At 46.9% G+C, this 22,582-nt stretch overlaps 1 protein-coding gene across 1 annotated transcript in view; it reads left to right on the top strand.

The window, feature by feature from the left end:
* Ocln (occludin) overlaps nt 1-19,900 on the top strand; it is a 38,673-nt gene extending 18,773 nt beyond the window's left edge. The window contains exons 4-8 of the mRNA XM_048368120.1: nt 5,809-5,957; nt 10,750-10,965; nt 14,706-14,877; nt 17,212-17,253; nt 19,543-19,900. Of these exons, the coding sequence (XP_048224077.1) occupies nt 5,809-5,957; nt 10,750-10,965; nt 14,706-14,877; nt 17,212-17,253; nt 19,543-19,644 (681 nt within the window). The 3' untranslated portion in view covers nt 19,645-19,900. The remainder of the gene's footprint in view (nt 1-5,808; nt 5,958-10,749; nt 10,966-14,705; nt 14,878-17,211; nt 17,254-19,542) is intronic.
* The last annotated feature ends 2,682 nt before the right edge of the window (nt 19,901-22,582 follow it).

Raw genomic sequence — 22,582 nt, 5'->3', positions numbered from 1 at the left:
TCAGGCTCCTCCCACTGGCCCTCAGATCCACCCAGACCTAATGAGCCACTCCTACTCACTACCTACCCACTTCCCCTTTACCCCAGAGAGAGAAGCTGCCACCTGGATAAGGTGCAGACGCCATGTAGCTCCCTCTCCCGTGGGAACTATGGCCCCACTAATAAACCACCTTAGGAGCCTTCTTCTCCTGCCTGTGACTAGCTCCGCATGGTCCTCTGGGATGGCCGGGACCTGTCCTTTCAGCCTTGTTTTTGTCCCTCCTCTTACCGGCTGGACTTCCCCACATAGTCTCTGAAAAATGGAGTTCTTACACCCTAGGCTGTGCTCTCACTGGTTACGCCCCTTCCTTCTTCCTCCCTCCCTCCTTCCCTCCTTCCCTCCTTCCCTCCTTCCCTCCCTCCCCTCCCTCTCTCCCTCTCTTTCTTTCGTTGATTGTGGGGCTTGAACTAAGGGCCTGGGTACTATCCTTGAGCTTTTCTGCTCAAAGCTAGAGCCCTATCACTTTGAGCCACAGCGCCACTTCTGGTGGTTAATTGGAGAGTTTCACAGACGTTCCTGCCCAGGCTGGCTTCAAACCACCATCCTCAGATCTCAGCCTCTGAGTAATTAGGATACTAGGTGTGAGCCACCGGCACCTGACTGGTTGCCCCTCTTATAATTAGGTGTTTTAGAAGGTAACACTTGTATCACAGTCCACAGCATGTTGCTTTTTTTGTTTTGTTTTGTTTTTTGCCAGTCCTGGGGCTTGAACTCAGGGCCTGAGCACTGTCCCTGGCTTCTTTTTGATCAAGGCTAGCACTCTGCCACTTGAGCCACAGTGCCACTTCTGGCTTTTTCTATATATGTGGTGCTGAGGAATTCAAGGGCTTCAAGTATACGAGGTGAACACTTAACCACTAGGCCAAATTCCCAGCCCTAGTGTACAGCATTTTGATTGGTTGTTAATTCCTAATCAGGTCATCGGAAGATTATTGTAACTAGGAAAAGCTAGGGGGGACCAGAGGCAAGATGTACTAAAACAATGTCTCTTGCATCTGGTTTCAGTCTGATAGGCAAAGATGTTGTTCCCAAGGTGGGGGGGTCATAACTAATTGACTCTTTCACACACACCCCCACACACACCTTAGCTAGGGTGACAGATGTAAGCCACCACACCTAGCTTATTGATTAACTGGCTCCTTTTTTTTTTTGGCCAGGGTTGGCCCTAAACCTTGGTCCCTCTGCCTCCTGAGTCACAGGGATTCGTATTCTTGAGCGTTGGTGTTCCAGGCTCGTGCTCAGCCACCTGAGCTCCCCTTCAGGATTTGGGGTGATTCACTGGAGATCAGAATCTCAGGGACTTCCTTGTCTGGTCTGGCTTTGAACTGTGATGCTCAGATATCAGCTTCCCGAGTGGCTAGGATTCCAGGGGTGAGCCACCAGCGCCTCGTTTGTTCTTGAGTAAGGTCTAGGCCCTTTGGAAAGCCGGCCAGCTCCCTGAGTCAGAGCTTCCTGGTTTCTGAGGAAGGAGTCCAGCTTATCTGTAAGGTTGGGCCTAGTAAATGACCGGTGTGGTGAGCCACCTTGGTGGCGGGTTGAGAAGGGTTTGTTGTGCGCTGATGCCAGAGCCGGCCCCGCCAGTGACCCGTTGCTTAGCAATGCCAGTGCTCTGGCGGAGTTGTGCAGGCACAGCTGTGGGAAATGAGTGGAAGGCCTCTAAGAGGAGGCAGCCAAGGAAGGGATTAGCCGGCAAGGAAAGGGGGATGGGCACGCTAGGCTGTAAGACACTTCTAGAAGGACGCTCAGCTCTGCTAAAACTGCGGCCGGAGGGAGGAGCAGGGGGATCCTGAGAAGTGCAGAGTAGACTTCGAGGGAAATGAAGGCCTCTTGGATTGTGGGGGACATTCCCGTGGGGCTTGATAGAGCCCTGGCCTGTGGGGGAGGTTGGTCCCCGCCCGTCCCCCTGCGGCGGGGCGGAGCAGAGCAGAGCGCACTCCGGTGCACTTCTTGGAAACCCACCCGCTGGTTTGGCCGTGGCTGCCAAGTTCCACGTTCCTGAGGGAAATGATCCCATTCCTTCTGAGTCTGAGCGTGAGGCAGTCGATGTGTCTGTGGACTCCGCGGGTCCTCTTTGGACGCTTCCCGTGCTGGAGCACCTGATGGAGGGCGGGTACACCACAGACAAACACTCTGGATCGTTGCTGATCTTGGTTGCAAGGGTTTGTGTAGTGAAATAGTGGAATTCGAAGTCTACAGATGCTTTGAAATATCCTTTGTTCGGACCCCGTGGCCCTAATTGTCGAGTCCAGCGTCCCAGGACTTTCTACTGCCTTGCTTGCGGATGTTGAGATCTCGCTAGGCCGCTGGGGCTGGACTCGAACCGGAAATCCTGCCTCCGCCTCCTGAGTTGCTGCTGGGTCGCCACCACACCTGATTCGTCCTGTCACTTGTCAGAACAACTTTCTGAAGAGGTTTTTCACTGCATGCAAACGAGGAGTCTGAGGCTCTCTAGAAACTTGCAGTTCCCAGCTGGGACGCTTCCATCCTTCCTCTTATTGAACAACTTTGTGAAATTATTTTGATTTTTATATACCCTTTTCCTTTAAAACAACTAAGTAATTCCACGTGTGTGTGTGTGTGTGCGTGTGTGTGCGTGTGCGTGTACACGCGCGCGCAGATTCTAGGGCTTTAACTCAGGGCCTGGGCACTGTCTCTGAGCTTTCATCATTTATTTTTATTTTTTAATTAATTTATTTTTTGCTTTAGGCTAGTGCTCTACCACTTGAGCCATAGCTCTACTGGCTTTTCTGGTGGCCAGGTGGAAAAAAGAGTCTCACAGACTTTCTTGCTCCAGCTGGCTTTGAACAGCAATTAATTGTCTTTTTTTTTTGCCAGTCCTGGGCCTTGAACTCAGGGCCTGAGCACTGTCTCTGGCTTCTTTTTGCTCAAGGCTAGCACTCTACCACTTGAGCCACAGCGCCCCTTCCGGCCTTTCTGCTTATGTGGTGCTGAGGAATTGAACCCAGGGCTTTGGGAATGCTAGGCAAGCACTCTACCACTAGGCCACATTCCCGGCCCCGAACAGCAATTTTCTGATCACAGCTCCCTGAGTAGTTAATAATATTACAGCTGTGCGCCACTGGTGCGTGGCTTTCCAATCTTTGATTCTTTTGTCAACTTTTTTTAACCTGTTGCAGAAGAATATATAATAATTTTAAAGAATTGCAGGTGAAGGGGGCTGGGGATATGGCCTAGTGGCAAGAGCGCTTGCCTTGTATACTTGAAGCCCTGGGTTCAATTCCCCAGCACCACATATACAGAAAATGGCCAGAAGTGGCGCTGTGGCTCAAGTGGCAGAGTGCTAGCCTTGAGCAAAGAGAAGCCAGGGACAGTGCTCAGGCCCTGAGTCCAAGGCCCAGGACTGGCAAAAAAAAAAAAAAAAAAAAAAGAATTGCAGGTGAAATAGTTTAAAATGGTAGACAGTGAAATACCTCTTTATAACAGATGTAAACTATTTTTTTTTTACTTGTTTTTGTTGCCAGTCCTGGGGTTTGGACCCAGGGCCTGAGCACTGTCCCTGGCTTCTCTTTGCTCAAGGCTAGCACTCTACCTCTTTAGCCACAGCGCCACTTCTGGCTGTTTTCTATATATGTGGTGCTGGGGAATCGAACCCAGGGCTTCATGTATACGAGGCGAGCACTTTACCACTAGGCCATATTCCCAGCTCACTGTTAGCTAATTTTTGAAAAGATAATAAGCTGATAATGTGAAACTACTTAGGAAGCTGAAATCTGAGGATTGAGATTCTGATTCATCTGGGGCAGACAAATCTGAGAGTGTTATCTCCAACTCTCAAAAAGCTGCAAGTGGATGTGTCTCTCAAGTTGTAGAACATGAATTTATAGAACATAAATTTAAGCCCCAGTGCTGGCACAAAAGAAAAAATAAATAGTAAACAAAAGAACGTTGAGCCTGTTTGTTCTATGACATTTGAAAGACAGTGTTGGGAGTCTGACATCCGGGCTCCTCACAGGAAGGGGTCAGAGCAAGATGGAAGCCCAGAAATGTTTCCAGTGACTTCCTTACGCCCACTAGGCTTCACTACCTATGTTTCACTACCTCTTCATATTGCCTCAAGTGTTAATTAGGTGAGAGCTCATTAGCTGGCCACCAAACAAGGTTGTAATACATAGCTTTTGGGGGATAGTTTCTATTCAAGTCATAACAGATTGTATATACTATAGCCATTAAAAATGTATGCTAGAGTCTGGCAATAATGGCCTAGTGGTAAAGTGCCTGCCCGCATATACATGAAGCCCTTGGTTTGATTCCTCAGCACCACATATATAGAAAAAGCTGGAAATGGCACCGTGGCTCAAGTTGGTAGTGCTAGCCTTGAGCAAAAAGAAGCCGGGGACAGTGCTCAAGCCCTGAGTTCAAGCCCCAGGACTGGCAAAAAGCAAAACAAAACAAAAATGTATGCTAGGGCTGGGAATGCAGCTTACTGGTAGAGTGTTTGCCTAGCACACATGAAGCCCTGGGTTCGATTTCTCAATACCACATAAACAGAAAAGGCCAGAAGTGGTGCTGTGGCTCAAGTGATAGAGTGCTAGCCTTGAGCAAAAGAAGCCAGGGACAGTGCTCAGAAAAACAAGAAGAAAAAAGAAGTATGCTAGGGGGGCTGGGAATGTGGCTTAGTGGTAGAGCGCTTGCCTAACATGCATGAAGCCCTGCGTTTAAATCCTCAATAGCACATAAACAGAAAAGTCTGGAAGTGGCTCTGTGGCTCAAGTGATAGAGCGCTAGCCTTGAGCACAGAGAGACTCAAGGACAGAGCCCAGGTTCTGAGTTTGAGCCCCAGGACTGGCAAAAGAAAATGTGTGCTAGGGGAGAATAAACAGATCACCTATTTAAAAAAAAAACACAAAAGCTATAGCAGATGTCAGTTTGAATTCATTTCTTCTATGGTTTTAGCATTCAGTATCTAGAGATGAATGACTTAGGAAGAGCCTGATACTAATGTTCTTTGTCCTAGATCAGTGGTTTTCTAAAAGTGGTGTCACCATTACCTGAGTGCTTGTTTGAAATGAAAATTCTCACCTAGCCTAGACAAGGTGACCTGGTCTTGGTAATATGGAGGAAGGTAGGTGGGTAGGACAATTATCAAAGATAATCATTCTACCTAATTGCATCAGGATGAGAGTCTGGGAGTTTTTCCTACTCTTAATACATCATCGTCTAGCAGTAGCACTGTTCATGAGATATTGTTGGTTGTTCACGCTAATAATAGTCATTGTTTGGCACAGTAGCACACACCTGTAACCCCAGCTACTCAGAAAGCAGTAAGAGGACATGGTTAGAGGCAGTCCGAGGCAAAAGTTTGAGAACCTATACAAACCCATTTTAAAAAATGAAAAAGTCCACGTTGCTTGGGAGATGGGAATTGAGAAAATGATGGCTCAGGGCAAAAGGTTTAGCGAGGCTCCATCTCAACCTACAAAAAGCCGAGTGTGATGGTGTACCTATCATCCCAGTTACTATTCTACATCCTAGAGTAAATAGGATCACTGTCCAGGCTGGCCTGAGCACCAATGAGAGAGAGGTCCTACTAGAAAAATAACAAAAGCAAAAAGCGCTGGGGGCATGGGTCACGCGGTAGACTGTTGAATCCCCAGGACTTGCAACAACAACAAGAAAAGCCATCATTGCAAGCTAATAGTATAATTGAGCCGAGCAAATATTAGCTATTTTGCATGTCATCATTTCCTTCCATTTCTTCCCTTTAAAATCACTGGGTAACTAACGGTGCCTCTCGGCGTTCTTCTCTAGGTTAAAAACGTCTCTGCAGGCACACAAGACCCGCCCCCGCCGTCTGACTACGTGGACCGAGTGGACAGCGCCCTGGCCTACTCCTCCAACGGCAAAGCGAACGGGGGCAAGCGGCTGTACTCGGAGTCTTCCTACAAGTCAACGCCACTGTAAGTAGCTTCCATCTAGTGTAAAAGGGACTGTCGCCTCTGTTTACAGTGAATTGTTTCCTGCTGTTCTCCTTAAAGTAGGTCCGGCAGTGCACACAACAGCTGGACACTCGTCCTTCTCTCTAGTAGTGACCTTTGCTCTGCGGGTAGCGGCCTGAGCGCTCCCGGGGAAACTTGCTTGAGGAGGATCGGATCCGCTTCTCTTCCAAGAGGAAATGGGCCTTTCTACTTGCTGATCGCGTTGGGAGGGGAGGAATGAGATTCTGGGCGCTGGTCTCTCTTGCTTCTAGATTGAGGCGTAAGTGACAGTAAAAGGAACACAGATAGCTCTTGGTCTCCCCTGTTGCTTGTAGTTATTGATCTCATGAATGGAAGGAAGGGCAAGATGTGTTAGGTTTTACTTGGTAAAGGATGACAGAGAACACCTTGTCTGTACTCAGGCAGGAGAGAGAACGTTATTTCCCCTATGGCCTGGCCGGGGCCGAAGGGTGGGGCCGCTGCTGTCTGTGGGTCCGTTTATCTGGGGGAGAGAAGGTGTGGCCAGGTGGGGAACGTGACCTCAGAGAAGGGGGAGGTCACTGCCTCCTGGAATGCCAGTTACCTAGGTGATGTAAGTACTGGGCGGAGACTTAACCGAGAGGAGGGAGGAGTCTGCCTGGCCCTTCCCCAGTTGGACCTTACAAGATAGATGTATGTTTATTAACCCGAATCGTGTGCGTCCATTCTACTAGGTAAACTGCATTTGAATTCCAGGGTTCTGGTTTATTCTTGGGACACTGTTTTTCTTTGCTGTAACAAAATGCCCTATGCAGGCTAACTTCATAAAGAAAAGAGGCTTATTTAGCTCACAGATCGGGAGATCCAAGAGCATGGCATCAGCTTGGTTCTGGTGAGGGTCCTGGGTAGGCACCTTGGTTCTGTTCTTGGCACAGCCTCTGTTGTGGTAGGAAGGCCAGCCACATCCCTGAAGCCGCACGCGTCCTCCAGCCTGGCACTGAGAACACCAAGCTTCCAGAGCACAAAGAAGTCTTTGTCCGTTCTGGGTCATTGCCGTTCCGGGGCCAGAAGGAGTTCTGGGACTGGCAAGTCTCAGATTATGCCTCCCGCGATGGTAGCAGGTCTAAAATCCCCCATTTGTGATGAGCCTCGTTCACCTCGTCCCCGCGCTGATGTTGATCACAGGTGCTCGCCTCCTTCCACCGAGGCCGGTCATCGTCCCGTGATGACCCGAAGCCCCGGCATCTCTACAGCCCTGAGCCAGGTGCTCTGGACACGCCGAGCTCGTGTTGTCAAACGCTTACAAAACAGAGGTGGGAGAAAGTCCGCAGCGCCCCGAGAGGCAGGCTCTGATAGGACCAGCAAAGGAATGTGGAAGGGGTGTGGGAGGAAGGGGGGCCCTCCCCCCCTCCCCCGCCCCCAGGCCAAGGTTGAGAACAGATGCCCGTCTGTGAGTGCAGGCAGCTCCTTCCCTCTGCTCCATTGCACGTATTTTCACCTCAGAGGACTTGTGTCTGAAGGGAGAGTTCAAGGTTATCAAGACTGACTGCCTAGACTGAGCCTTTTACTCAGGGCCTCCAGCTCTTGGCTTTTTTGCTCGACTCTAGCGTTCTACCCCTTGGGCCACCTCTCCACATCTCCACTTTTTTGGTGGTTAATTGGACATCAGGGTCTCAGACTTTCCCACCTAGGCTGGCTTTGAACCTTCATCCTCAGGTTATAACCTTAAGAGTAGCTGCGATTGCAGGCGTGAGCCATCTGTGCCTAGCTTTCCTGTAACTCTTTTGTTTGTAAAAAATTTCTTGTCAAACATTTTGTTTCTTGCTTTCATGATTGATGAAGTCTATTACTGTGTAGGGTTTTAAAAGACAGGAAGAGGAAAGGCGGAAATGTTTTCCAAGGTAAAGATTAATAATATCAATACCTAACCTTGTAAAATTGTGCCAAGTGATCTTCTTTTTGGTCCGCCCCTCTTTTCTACTTTTGTTTGCCCTTTAGCTTCCTGACTTCTCAGAGGGAGACACTGCCTTTAAAAGGGTTTTGTTTTGCTACTTTGAACAAAGCAAGAAGCACAGTAGCTGACAGTTTTGGCTGGGAGTCTCAGAATGTGTTATTTATTGACTAGTGGAGAAAGCCACCTTTCCTTCTACTAGGAGTAACATTACCATTACACACAAGGCTGTCGGTGCCCACCGAATTTGGAAAAAGGAAATAAATGGCACTGTCTCCCACCCAAGCGACACACATTCTTCAAAGCATGCATGACTTGCCTGGCGTTGGTGGCTCATAGCTGTGATCTTAGTTTCTTGAGGCTGACATGCGAGGATTGCTTGTTGAGAGCTAGCTAGCCAGGGCAGACAAATCCTCCTGACCCACTTATCTCCAATTAACAAGCAAAATATTGGACAGGGGTGTGTGATTCAAAAGGTAGAGCACCAGCAGAGTGGACAAAAAGCCCTGAGAGTGTGAGGTGTGAAGCTTTCAATTCAAACTCCAGAACTGGGGCCAAAAAAAAAAAAAAGTTAAAAAGGAAAGAAAAGGAAAGGAATGTCTGTGACAGCATTGAGAGCCAAGTGCTCTGGGTCACGGAGACACCAGTGAGTAGCCCTGACTGGCCAAACCCAGGAACTGGGAGTGGCGGGAAGAAGGACAGGACAGAGCTGCTCGCAACCCTCGGCCTCTTAGCCTTGGCCTGGGTCTTTCCCTTCCTGTTCTTGTCCTTCTGCTACAGAAATAAGAGGAATCTGTTTGTCACTCCCAAGTTTGCTTGCCCTCGTCCCAACGCTTGGTAGGCTTTGTTTTCAGTGTATGACAGAAACATTCCATGCAATGAAAATTTGACCCAAATGAAAATTAGCTGCAGCATGAAGCGATGTGTATTATACCCGTAAGCGTTAGGACAGCCCCTGGTTCAATGCGCAGTATCCACCATGCAAGTTCTGAAAGCTACCTAAAGACACCTAAAGAACGCTGAAATGTTCTCACCCTATCTCGGTCCCGCAGTCTCCAGTCCTCCTGCTTCCGTTTGCCCAGCGTTGGGATTGCAGGCGTGCCGCGCTCCCGAGCCCTGGGCCTGGCTTTCAATCGCCTGTATAAGTCATTACAGGTCATTGCAGGTCATTAGTGTGTGTGTGCGTTGACTTTCCACTTTCAGTCAGTTTTCAGTTTTCAGGCTTTGTGTAGAAAGGAGAATTCTGAAAGCACAAGATTAGTACCACAAAGCGCGTATCTCTGAGTGCCAGATAAGCCTTAGTGTCTTCCGCACGCAGCATCTAATGGAACTGGAAGAACCTGTAGGAAAGAATCAGGGTGATTATTTTCCAGGTGGCCTTTTGTGGCGTAAGTGTTCACAGGGCAGATAAACACTTCTTAGGGCTCGGGCTTCCTGGCAAACCCTCTGAGATCGCTTTTTTTTTCCAAGATGGACCCCCCATTCAAAGAACGTGAAAGCCACTGTGTGCTGAGGATTCTGAGTGGGCACAATGGGCGTGAGCAAGGCCACGGAGACCATATGGGAAGGGATCTTCACCAGCACAGCAACAGGCAAAGGCCTAATATCTGTCATCTACAGAGAACTCAAAAAACTAAGCCCCTCCAAGCCCAGTAAACCTATTAGGAAATGGGCAAAGGAGCTAAAGAGAGACTTCACAAGAGAAGAGATAAAAATGGCAAGGAAACATATGAGGAAATGCTCAACATCCCTGCTAGTAAAGGAAATGCAAATAAAAACAACCCTGAGATACCACCTCACTCCAGTGAGAATGGCCTATACTCTGAACTCAGGCAACAACAAATGCTGGAGAGGGTGCGGGGAAAGAGGAACCCTTCTCCATTGTTGGTGGGAGTGCAAATTAGTACAACCACTTTGGAGAACAGTATGGAGGTTCCTCAAAAAGCTCAATATAGACCTACCCTATGACCCAGCCATACCACTCCTAGGCATCTATCCTGAACAACAGGTCCCAAGACATCTGGTACTTCCATGTTTATCGTGGCACAATTCACAATAGCCAAAATATGGAAACAACCCAGATGCCCCTCCACAGATGAATGGATCCAAAAAATATGGTACCTTTACCCAATGGTATACTACATAGCGATTAGGAATGGTGAAATATTGTTATTCGCAGGGAAATGGTCAGAACTCGGACAAATAATGTTGAGCGAGACAAGCATAGAACACAGAGAACAAAGGGGCATGATCTCCCTGATATATGACTGTTATGGTGATGGGGGGAGGGAGAGACAGTAGAGACCAGGTCTGCGAAACCAGAAACTTCTTGTCAAATGGTATTTCCCACAGGACTGGGTCAGCGACCCTATATTATGTAACTAAAACCAAACAACTACTCAACATATAAAGGCCAAAAATAGACCTCTCAGTGGATCACAATAGCTCAAAAGCTATGTATGTACGTTCATATAAAACAAGGATAAGCAAACTCTATTGCTGACGTTACATTTAAAGCCCTAGGCGAACTTTCTTGGGCGTGGCCACGTGGCTACTGTATATGTTCTTGATACATTGTATATTGTATATATGTCTACCTGACCTAGAGAAGGGAAAGAAAAACAGGGTGTAAGATATCACAAGAAATGTACACACTGCCCTATTATGTAACTGTACCCCTTTTGCACAACACCATGTCAAAAAATTTTTAAATTAATTTTAAAAAAAGAAAGGCTGCCCGCGGAGGCCGCCCTGGCGTCGGTGTCTCCGGGTGCTGGTGATTCTGCCCCGTCCAGCGGCGCCCCGTGATCATCCGCAACAACTGTGGTTTTGGTTTTTTTTTAGGGTGCCTGAAGTGGCTCAGGAACTTCCCCTGACGTCACCCGTGGACGATTTCAGGCAGCCCCGTTACAGCAGCAGTGGCAACTTGGAGACGCCTTCCAAGAGGGCCCCCACCAAGGGAAGATCCGGAACGGCGAGGAGAGCGGAGCCAGACCACTACGAGACGGACTACACGACCGGGGGCGAGTCCTGCGACGAGCTCGAGGAAGACTGGGTCAGGTAAGCCTGGCTTCTCTTTCCCGGAGCCCTCGCGGGCCTGGCCACCCACGCAGCACCCACCTCTGAGACTGGCCTCGGCGGGGCCATTCGCACGCGGCCAGCCAGTGCTGGAGGCCTGTGTGGGGCTTGGGACAGTTAGTCATGTAGTTATCTGTTTCGTGCCCTCTTGTAATGAACACTGAAGGAAGGGAGGGGACGGATTGGTCAGCTGCTGTACCTGGGTCCTAACACACTTTCAGCTTCCCGACACAGAGGGTGTGGACTCCATCACTACTTATCCACCACTAGTCACCCGAGAAAGGCTTCGAAATAAATGCAGAAGCACAGGAGTTAACCTGGCCAGATCAGACTTATCTTTACGTTAAACCTTCCTAATAAGATCTTCCTTCCTTCCCTCTGTCCTTTCTTCCTTCTTTGCTTCCTCTCCCTTCCCCTCCCTTCCTTCCTTCCTTCCCTTTCTCTTTCTCCTTCCCTTTGTTCCTTCATTTTTGTTCCGTCCTGAGGCTTGAACTCAGGGCCTAGGCACTGCCCCTTAGCTTTTTTCCACTCAAGGCTCTTTTCATCTACTACTTGAGCCACAGCTCCATTTCCACTTTTTTGGAGTCTCACGGGTTTTTCTGCCTAGGCTAGCTTTGAACTCCGATCCTCAGATTTCAGCTTCCTCTGTGGCTATGATCACAGGCACGATCTACTGGCTGCTGGATCTAGTGTTTCTTTTAAAGTTTAATCCCACAGAACTCTGGCAGATTTTCCTAAATAGTCCAGGTAACAATTTAGTGTTCTAGCCAAGGTTGTAAGTTCTTGGGCGCCGGTGGTCAGTTCTAGTTACTGTCACCAGATACACGTGGCTATGAATGAATTGCAGCCGTCTCGTGCCAAGTGCTGGGAGCAGGACACACGTGAGAATCACCTGCGGTGGGGCTGGCGGGCACGTGGCCTCTCGGGACTGCAGGACGGCTGGGTGGGGCATGAAGAGCTTCAAATCCCCTTCTCAGTGATGATGATGATGCTTCATTTTCCTTCCCCCTAAGACCTGGGCCCAGTGTTGCCTTCTGTCTGTAACTTGTAGGTTCCAGGAAGGTGGTTGAAAGATTTGAGAGATGCCAAATTTTGATCTCACTTTTCACCAACTCTCTTTGAAGAGTGAAGGTCAATCCTGCTTTGAGGCAGCAGTGACTCCATTTTGAAACCGTAGCCATCTTGTTGTGTATGTTGAGCTGTAAGAACTGACTTGCTTGTGCCGAGACTGCTAAGCTGTAAATTCCTTGAACAAAGCTATCTTAAAACCAGCCAGGCCCCACTCTGTGCCTGTAACCTTGGGCCTGCACAAGCTCTGAGAAACGGCCACGCTAGCCAAGAATAAACAGGCACCGGGAGCCCGCCCAGGCCGCCAAATACTCCATGTAGCAGGGCAGGTTGTCAGAACCCAGACGGCCGAAGGACTGTGTCGGTAACTTCTGTCCACCCTGGAATGTTTTTACCCCCGAGCCAATCAGATCTGTAAACCCCTGGTTGCTGTAACTTTGTGGCTTTTGCCTTTATAAGCCCTGTGAGCTTTCAGCTCCTGTCCTCCTCCCTATCTCCGCTGCCTCGCTGGGTAGGACGAGGCCCGACCTGCAGCTCGCCTGAATAAAGCCCTGCTTTGGCATTTTGGAACGCCGGGCTCTCGTGGGCTTCTTGGAGGCCGTCTCGCGACGTGGGCCTCCCATGATGCAGACAGCCGAATCTAAGGCTTGAAATTCTGGATTTTCACGAAGCTCTTTATTCCTGTGACCCTGTTCAAGGTGTTCCCCCCGGGGTTTGTGGGCTCATGGCGTCTTCTTCACGTACAGGGGGTGAGGGGGTCCGTGGGAGGAATCCCGGCCTTCCTCCGTCCCGCTTTCAGGAGTCGCCAGCGGCTTCCTCCCCCAGTTGTGACGCGTTGCTGGTGCTGGACCTTGAGCCCAGGGCGTGGCCGAGCGTGCGTGCGAGCGAGCACTGAGCCCTGAGCCCTGAGCTGCCCCCCAGCCCCTGGCCTGTGCTTTCTGCGTTTGTCAAGAGAGGACACTTAGGAAAAACAAAACCAAAAGTAAATAAATAAGCTGGTCTGAAGACGTTGGTGTGGTAGGAAGCAGCCGCTCCCTGCGATCAAAACAGGCCCAGCCCCCAGAACTCCTGTACTCCTGTAAACACGCCAGACTAGAGTGTTCCAGAGCGTGTGTACTAAGAATAAGGGAGGTGCTGTTGTTACGGCGTCCGGGGGGAGGAGACTCCACGTCCCTCCAAGAGTCCACCCTCAGAGAGTCTCGCGAAAAGATGGATTTATTGGGGGAGCAAAAAGCGGGCTGACCAGCCAGGGAGGTTGACGCAGGGGGGCTAGAGCAAGCAACAAGTGAAGCAAGCCATTTACAGAAGCAGAATTTGGGGGTCAGGTTGACCTAATCTACTCCCCCCAACATTTTCTTCCATGTTTCCCTAGTCAACATGGAGTCAGCTGTGCTCCCTACAACACTATCACTAGAACCTTGAGTTCATAAGTCATTTCCAATTGCATTCCTAAAATTGTGAGCAACGTGTTTTTTTGTTTGTTTGTTTGTTTGTTTTGTTTTTGCCAGTTCTGGGGCTTGAACTCAGGGCCTGAGCACTGTCCCTGGCTTCTCTGTCCTCAATGCTAGCACTCTATCTCTACAGCCACAGTGCCACGTCTGGCTTTTTTTGTTTCTGTGGTGCTAAGGAATCAAACCCAGGGCTTCGTGCATGCTCTGCTAGGCAAGTGCTCTACCACTAAGCCACATTCCCAGCCCCCCCCCCCATTTTTTTTTGTTTTTTAATGAGGAATAATATTTTTTAAAAAAGTCTACGCTTTCTTTTTTCTTTTGGGGGGGGGGCGGTATTGCTGGCTATCAAACCTAGGGCCTTGCGCACGCCAGGCAAGTGCTCTGCCATTGGACCGCGTTTCTAGTCAGTGTTTTTTTTTTAAATAGTCTTTGTGTAGCCGAGGCTGGCCTCAAACTTGAGATCCTTTTCTGTGGTACAGGGGATTGAACTCGGGGCCTCCCCCCACATGCTAGGCCAGGCCCCTCGTTGTTTGGCTTGCTGGCACTGAGGTTTGAACTCAGGGCCATTGCTGGCCAGACAGTCCTGCGTCATGTGGGCCACACGCCGTTGCTTTGGGGTTTTGGTAGGGTGTTCGTTGCCGGGGACTGGCCTGCTCTCTGATCCTCTCCCGTGGCCTCCCACGTAGCGGGGAATGCAGATACGTGCCATTAGGTTCCGTCTGTTGGTTGGTATTGGCTCTCACCAACTTTTTGCCCTGCTGAATTTGAACTGCCAACCTTCTGATCTGTCTCTTGTATACCTGGGGTCACAGACAGCCGCCACACCCATTTCGTATTTTATTTTTTGAGACAGTCTCTCAACTTCTTCTGGGCTAGTTTAGAACGTGTCATTCTCCTACCTCCAGCCCTCCCCCCTCGTAGCTGGGATTATAGACAGTACCACCATACCCAGCTGGTCACTCCTTTTTTTTTTTTTTTTCCATTTTTTTAAAGCTTTGTTACACCTGGGAACTGATTGCATTCTTTTCTTTCTGTTAATTTCAGTAGAAAAAAATATTTTGTACTCTACCTCCCTTATCCTATGAAAACCAGAAAACGAGAATGTGATTTTCTATACCTCACCACCAGCTTTAGGGCCTTGAGAAAGTAGACTGATTTTATGCCTGTGAAACCTTCATGGTCATTCTCTCTCCCATTCCATAGGGAATATCCACCCATCACTTCAGATCAACAAAGACAACTCTACAAGAGAAGTTTTGACACGGGCCTGCAGGAATACAAGAGTTTACAAGCAGAACTTGATGAGGTCAACAAGGAACTCTCTCGTCTTGATAAAGAATTGGATGACTATAGAGAAGAGAGTGAAGACTACATGGTAAATTCAAACCTGATGTTTATTTGTTATATAGAATTTTATTTTATTTTTTAATTTGACAGTACTGGAACTTGGACTCATGGCCTTCTCTATGGCTTAGCTTTTCCCACTCAAGACTGGTACTCTACCGCTTGAGCCATGGCTTTACTTCCAGCTTTTTAATGCTTAATTAGAGATGAGTCTCTGGGACTCACTTTGCATCAAATTCCTCAAACCTCTGCCCCCTACGTTGTTAGCAGTACAGACGGAAGCCATCTGTGCCTTGTTCTGTTGACGTTTAGAGATCACTTACTGTATTTTTGATAATCTAGCAGTGCTGTAATTAGAAATACAAAACCTGGGTCCCTCTCCCCTAAGAGTTTGTATTCTAGGGGCTGGGAATATGGCCTAGTGGCAAGAGTGCTTGCCTCCTACACATGAAGCTCTCGGTTCGATTCCCCAGCACCACATATATGGAAAACGGCCAGAAGTGGCGCTGTGGCTCAAGTGGTAGAGTGCTAGCCTTGAGCGGGAAGAAGCCAGGGACAGTGCTCAGGCCCTGAGTCCAAGGCCCAGGACTGGCCAAAAAAAAAAAAAGAGTTTGTATTCTAGGGGCAAGTGACCCCTAAATGGCTGCCAGTGCCACACTGTGTGTGGAAAGCACTGCGTAACAAGATCTTCAGAGAACGGATGTTACCTGACAAGTGTAGGCAAGGTTGCACTCAGAAGTCACAGCTAACAATTCTCCACGTAGAAGGGGGTGGGTTGCAGGATTTTTATAGCTATGAGGAAAACTTGGTAGAAATCTTGAAATAGTAACTTGTCTAATTTTGTTTTTTTAAGGAATTGGGTACGGAAACTAGAAAGGTAGGAAACGGTCTGTGTAGTTAGTGGGGAGGACTGGAGGTGTTGCTCAGTGGTGTGTGGACTGCCTGGCACGTTCAAGCCCTGGGTTTGATCCTCAGCCTCCTCCAGCAGTTCACCAGGTAGATCATGGCTTGTTGTTGTTGTTTTTTTTTTTTGGTCAGTTGTGAGGCTTGAACTCAGGGCCTGGGCGCTGTCCCAGAGCTCTTTTGTTCAAGGCTAAGCACTCTACCACCTTGAGCCACAGCTCTACTTCTGGTATTCTGGAGGTTAATTGGGGGTAAGAGTCTCACGGATTTCCCTGTCCAAGCTGGCTTTGAACCGTGATCCTCAGATCTCAGCCTCCTGAGTAGCTAGGAAGACAGGCGTGAGCCACCGGTGCCAGCTCAAGTCAGTTTTACAGTAGGATGTAACGGTGCTTTTCAAAAGTCTTTTCTGAAGCCAGGCGATGATGGCTTACACCAATGGCTCACATGAGGACTGGGGTTCAAAGCCAGCCCGGGTAGGAAAGTATGAGAGACTCTTTATCTCCACTTAATCACCAGAAAACTGGAAGTGGCGCTGAGGCTCAAAGTGGTAGAGCGCTAGCCTTGTGCTGAGGAGCTCAGGGACAGTGCCCCGGCCCAGAGTTCAAGTCCCACGACCGACCAAAAAATAAAAGCATTTTCTGGTGTTCATGTGGCATTTGTGTTGTCCTGAAGCAGTGGAGAAGGAGCAGAATAAATAGCGGCCTGCACGAATGGAGTGCGAGAGGTTTCCTATCAGATACGGCTCTTCACTGGGCTCCTTGAGGCCATCTGCTGACCTTCACGGCTTTAAGAGCTTGAACACTTCATTATTTTTAATTCCTTGTATTTTTTTGCATTTAATTATTTATTTAGATGTTTAAGGTCTCACAGTAAGTTTTTACAAACTGGTGAACACTGACAAATTATTCCTCCCACAGAACTATAACCACACATTCCCAGACAGTATAAGTACATGGTTGAACTAACATTAATACGCATCACCATTTTGTCAATTACATAATAAGACATCCAATTACTAAGTTTCACAGCCCAAAAGGCCTATAAAACATTATATATGTGCTCAATTTCATTAGCAGAAACATGCTTTTTCTTTCTTTTTTTTTTTGGCAAGGCTGGGAAGACAAAGGGGAAAAATTACAATTCAAACAAAAAATAAGCTGATAAACAATGTATGGGAAAAAACCCACAAGACTATCAGAAATTTTATGATTAAGAATTTTAGCTTAAAACAAAGCTGTGTTTTTATCATGAGCTGACATTTTGAGCTTTAAATGTCAACATCAGGAATTTGAGGGGGGTAGTTTAATAGTGATGAGAGTCTCCTGGACTTTCCTACCCACTCTCTCTTCAGACACGATCTTTAGCTCTCGCCCTCCTGAGTAACTAGGATTACAGGAGTAAGCCCTCCGAGCCTGCCTCAAGTGCCTAACTAAATCCATCCTCATCTATTTGTCATTAACAGGCTGCTGCTGATGAATACAATAGATTGAAGCAAGTAAAAAGAGTAAGTATCCTAGGTTATAAGAAGCTTTTGGAAGGACCTTGGTATTGCGTCTGTTTTGTTTAATCTTTACTATGACTTTGAATACTCTACACGTAGTAGACACAGACACGTACTGGTTGTAGAAAAGGATTCGCCCCCCCCCCCTTTTTTTTTTTTGGTCAGTCATGACCAAAACTCAGGGCCTAGCCACTGTCCCTGAACTCTTTTGCTCAAGGCTAACACTCTACCACTCTGAGCCTCAGCGCCACTTCCAGTGTTTGAGTAGTTAATTGGAGATAAGAATCTCATGGGGACTTTTCTACCTGGGCTGGCTTTGAACCAGGATACGAACCCGTATCATTATTTGAAACTGGAACTGAGAAGTTAGAACTTAAATTTCAGTTGTTTGCAACTCTAAGCTGCTTTGTGTGTGTACAGGGGCTTGAACGCGAGGTCTTTCTCCTCTACCACCTGAGCCACAGCCTGCTTCTGGCTTTTTGATGGTGGAGATGAGTCTCCTGGACAGTCCTGCCTTGGCCGGCCTCACACCAGCCTTCTCAGCTCTCTGCTAGAATTACAGGTGTGAGCTACTGTGCCCAGCTACACTGTTTTTTTCCTTGTGGTTTTGTTTTGCTTTACTTGGTCATGGGGCTTGAACTCGGGGCCTGGGCACTGTCCTTCGGCTCTTTGCACACTACCACTTTGAACCATAGCTCCACTTCTGGTTTTCTGGTGTTTAATTGGAGGTAAGACTCACGAGGACTTCCCTGCCCAGGCTGGCTTTAAACGTCTATCCTGGATCTCAGCCTCCTGAGTAGCTGGGATTACTGGTGTGAGCCACCAGTGCCTGGCTTGTTTTTGTTGTTGTTGTTTTTTAAGTTGAACTTTACATATAGATAGATGAAAAAGTCAAAACTTGCAGCTTGGTGAACTTGTACATAGTAGCCACACACCAGAGCCCAATTTTGAGAGCCCTTGGCAACTCTGCCCATTACTCCCCTCTATTTTTCCGCGCTCCTCCTCTTGTAGATTATAGATGGAATCAAACTATGTATTTTGTTGTGGTTTTCTTTGCTCAGTGTTACGTTTGTGAGATCCACGCATGTTTGGGCATGTAGTTGTGGTTGATTTATTTTTATTACTGTTGCAGCATTGGGTCTTATGATTACAACTTCACTTAATCCTTGTTCCATAGAGAGTGAACATTGGAGTCCTCAAATGCTTTTGGCTTTTGCATGTAATGTATTTTGTAATGTGCACCCACTAGGATGGTATCATGTTAGGAAGGAATTGCAGGATGGCCTAGCAGGTAGATGTCCAAACTAAGAAGATTCTGGCACACAGCTTTCCAGGGAGGTTGTGCCGCTCAACAACTCCGGCTTTGCCAATCCATGACCTTGTATGCACTTGGCACTACCAGGCATGAAGGATCTAATTTTTCAAAGACATTGTACTAAAACCTTACTATTTATTTGTTTGTTTATTGTCAGTTGTGGGGCTGGAACTCATGGCCTGGGTGCTGTCCCTTTTTGCTCAATGTAGCACTTTACCACTTTGAGCCACATCACCACTTCAGTTTTCTGGCGGTTAACTGGAGATAAGAGTCTCATGAACTTTCCTACCTGAGCTGGATTTGAACTGCCACCCTCAGATCTCAGCCTCCTGAGTAGCTAGGGTGACAGGCGTGAGCCACCGATGGCTGGCTTGTTTTACAACTTCAAAATTACAAGCATCATGGTTTTCATTTTATTTTCTATTTTTTTGCTAGCTCTAGAGCTTAAACTCAGGGCCTCTCATTCTCTCTTTGCTTTTCCATTCTAGGCTGGTGCTCTACTATTGGAGCCAGGCCTCCAGGTCCGTTTTGTTTTCTTCAGGGTATTTGGAGACAGCCCCTTACGTAGCTAGGATTACAGGCACGAGCCGTCAGCACCCACTCACATCAAGGTCATCTTAATAAGAGTTGTGAAAGGTTTGCTAGTAAAACGTGCTCTCTCCTCTCAGTTGATTGATAATGATGCCAGTTTCTTGTTTTACTGATGTAAGATTTTTGTCTTAGGTGTTTGCAGACAGGCCCTCTAACTCTCTTGATGATTTCACACCCTGTTAGAAATGAGTGCATGCTTGGTGAAATCCTGGCTAGGAGATAGCACTGAACAAGGAGACTCAGCTTAGTCCATCCATCCCCTTCACCCTCGTCATTCTGTATGACTGGTGGGTTTTGGTTTTTGTTTGTGTTTTTGGTTCACCTGCTTTCTCAGCAGACCTGTTTTTAGTATGTTGACTTGATGTGATTCATTTCTCCATCTTCAGTCTGCAGATTACAAAAGTAAGAGAAACTACTGCAAACAGCTGAAGAGCAAATTGTCCCATATCAAGAAAATGGTTGGAGATTATGACAGACGGAAAACATAGAAGGCTGGAGAGAGTGAAAAATGTCTTTCTGATGTCTGTGCATTGTTCTCAGAAGGCAAACTGACTTTGGACTCAAACCTGGGAAGCCAAAACTTCATGATTATCACATAGTTTTGGTAGCTTTAATATCATCAGTATTGAAACATTTTATAAATAGCTTTTTATTATCAACTGGGCTGAACACTCCAACTAAGGAATGTATTGTTTTAAATAATGGTTCTTGTATTAAGAACAAAATGCTGTTTAACAGTTTTTCGGCCTGAAAAGGAAGTCTCACCTCCCGACAGTGTGTCCTGTCACACAGGCAGCCTCAAATGTGACTTCCTTCCAGCCCTCCAGGGAACTTTCCCCATCATTCTTCAGTAAAAATAACTGGGTCCCTGCATTGAGGTCTCCAAAGTGAAATTGCAGGTTTCTTAACCTGCGGTTTTGGTTAAGTTTGTTTTATATAACCCACTAATTATCAAGTCCCTGACTTGCCTATTTTAGCTAATACTGTGTTCTACTTCCTATTGATTTTTATCCTATTGTTACAAATATTTTTTGATTGTCCTCCTGTTTTCCTAATAATTAAGATTATGTAAATGTAACAGATATGTGAATTTTAAAGACTGTAAATATATACTTTTTGAAAATCAAAGTTTAAACTTGTGGCTAGAATTCTATATATTTCTAAATACTTTTCTCTCTTTTTTAACCAGCCTTTTACCAGATGAAATTGTGCAGTTATAATTATGACTGGACTTGTATCTCACAGCGATGCTCAAGTTCTGTATATATTTTGTAAAGTATTAAGCCTGGTATTCCCTGCCTATCATCCACTGGCTTGATGACATTAGTGCTGCTCACTGAGCTGTGGGCAACTCTGTGCACGAGTCGCCTCGGCTGTTTTAAAATTTGCAGTGCTGCTGGGAATACGGCCTAGGGGGTAAGGTGCTTGTCTTGTATGCATGAAGCCCTGGGTTCGATTCCTCAGCACCACATATAAAGAAAAAGCCAGAGGTGGTGCTGTGGCTCAAGTGGTAGAGTGCTAGCCTTGAGCAAAAAGAAGCCAGGGACAGTGCCCTGAGTCCAAGGCCCAGGACTGGCAAAACAAAAAACAACCAAACAAAATTTGCAGTGCTCTGCTGGCAGCCTTTTCTTCAGCTGGAAGAAGTTTAAGGAGTCTGGAAGTAGCCAGGCATTGGTGGCTCACATTTAAATCAGCCACACAGGAGGCTGGGATTTGAGAATAAAGCTAGCCTCAAGAGAAAAATTTAAGGAGACTCATATCCAAATAAGCAGCTAAAATCCAGAAGTAGTCCTTTTCCTTTAGCCGTGAGCAAAAAAGCCAAGTGTGAACATCAAGCCTCAGTGCTGGTATCTATAAAACTTAAAAAAAATTTTTTTCTTAATTTTTTTTTCCAGTCCTAGGGCTTGAACTCAGGGCCTGAGCACTGTCCCTGGCTTCTTTTGCTCAAGGCTAGCATTCTACCACTTGAGCCACAGCACCACTTCCAGCCTTTTCTATGTATGTGGTACCAAGGAATTGAACCCAGGGCTTCATGCATGGTAGGCAAGCACTTTACCACTAGGCCAAACTCCTGGCCCCCAAAACAATTGTCTTTGTCTTTAATCTTCGGCAAGCAATTCATAGTTCAAAATATATCATTTTTAATGTACAAATTTGGGTTGTTTTCTGTATAATCTTTTTGGTGTTACTGGAGTTTAACCTCAGAGCCTTGTTGTGCTTGATAGGCAGATGCCCTATCACTTGGCCCATACCCAGCCCTGTTTTTCATAAACTTTTAAATAATGTTTTCATGTAATACTGATTTACTTCTTCAAATTGAAGAAAAAATCGTCTTAACTTTTCTACATGCTACATGAAATTGTTTTGGAATCACATCTAATGGAAAGGAAACTGGAGCACGTTCACCGATTTTACTGGGTTCAGTTTTGAACTCTGTGTTGTTACAAGTCATTGTACTTAGGTTTGGTTTGGTTTTGTTCAGATGAGATCTTCTTGCCCAGGTTCGTCTTGAACTTGAGATCATCCTGCTTCAGCTGTCCTGGGACTGGTGTGCTCTGTCACTCCTGGCTGATACTTAGTTGATGAGGGCAGGTTAGCCAGTGTTTCCACAGGCTCTTCTACTGATGCAAAAAGGAAAGAGTTATCAAGTTATATGATTCTGAAATGTTGTTAAAATAGTGCCATCTAGTTTGACCTTGAAATAAAAGTAAGAAAACAGTTTTTCACATGTGGTAACTCCCATCAGGCATGTTATTAGGAAGCTGTGTTAGTGCTGGCATTAACTACCTAGCTATAACTTTGAGAACTCACGCCATTTCCTACTCTGGAGAAGCTGTTCAGAGTCAGTTTTAAAGGTTAAGATTTAGGTTGTCTGTGGTGGTTCACAAATGAAATCCAAGCTATTTAGGAGGCTGAGGTCTGAGATTTGCAGTTCAGCACCAGCTCAAACAGGAAAGTCCATGAGGCTCCAATCGCCCATTAACCAGCAGAAAGCAGGAAGTGGAGCCTTGGCTTAAGTGGTAAAACACCAGGCACAGCGCCCAGGCTCTGAATTCAACCCCATTATTGGCACCAAAAAATTTAGATTAGCAGGTATCTTGTATTCTGACTTCCCATGGTTTGTACATGTGCTTCTGCTTCTTGCTAGTAAGCCTTTGTTCCAAGGAATTGCTTTAAAAAAAAATGAACTTATAAAGTACCCTCTTCGTGTGATCTTCACATAAAAGTAGATGAGATGTTTCCCATGTTGTTTTGAAAGTTTAAAGAAATTCTGAAGGCTCACGCCTCAGCTCTCAGGGTTCAAAGCCAGTCAGGGCCGGAAAGTCTGTGAGAACGCTTTATCTCCAATTAACCACTAAAAAACCAGAAGTGGCTGCTTTGGCTCAAAGTGGTAGAGCACTAGCTACCCTTAACCATGAACTCAGG

This window comes from Perognathus longimembris, chromosome 19 (assembly GCF_023159225.1).
Source record: "Perognathus longimembris pacificus isolate PPM17 chromosome 19, ASM2315922v1, whole genome shotgun sequence".
Classification (NCBI taxonomy): Eukaryota; Metazoa; Chordata; class Mammalia; order Rodentia; family Heteromyidae; genus Perognathus; species Perognathus longimembris.
This window is presented reverse-complemented; position numbering and strand designations above follow the sequence as displayed.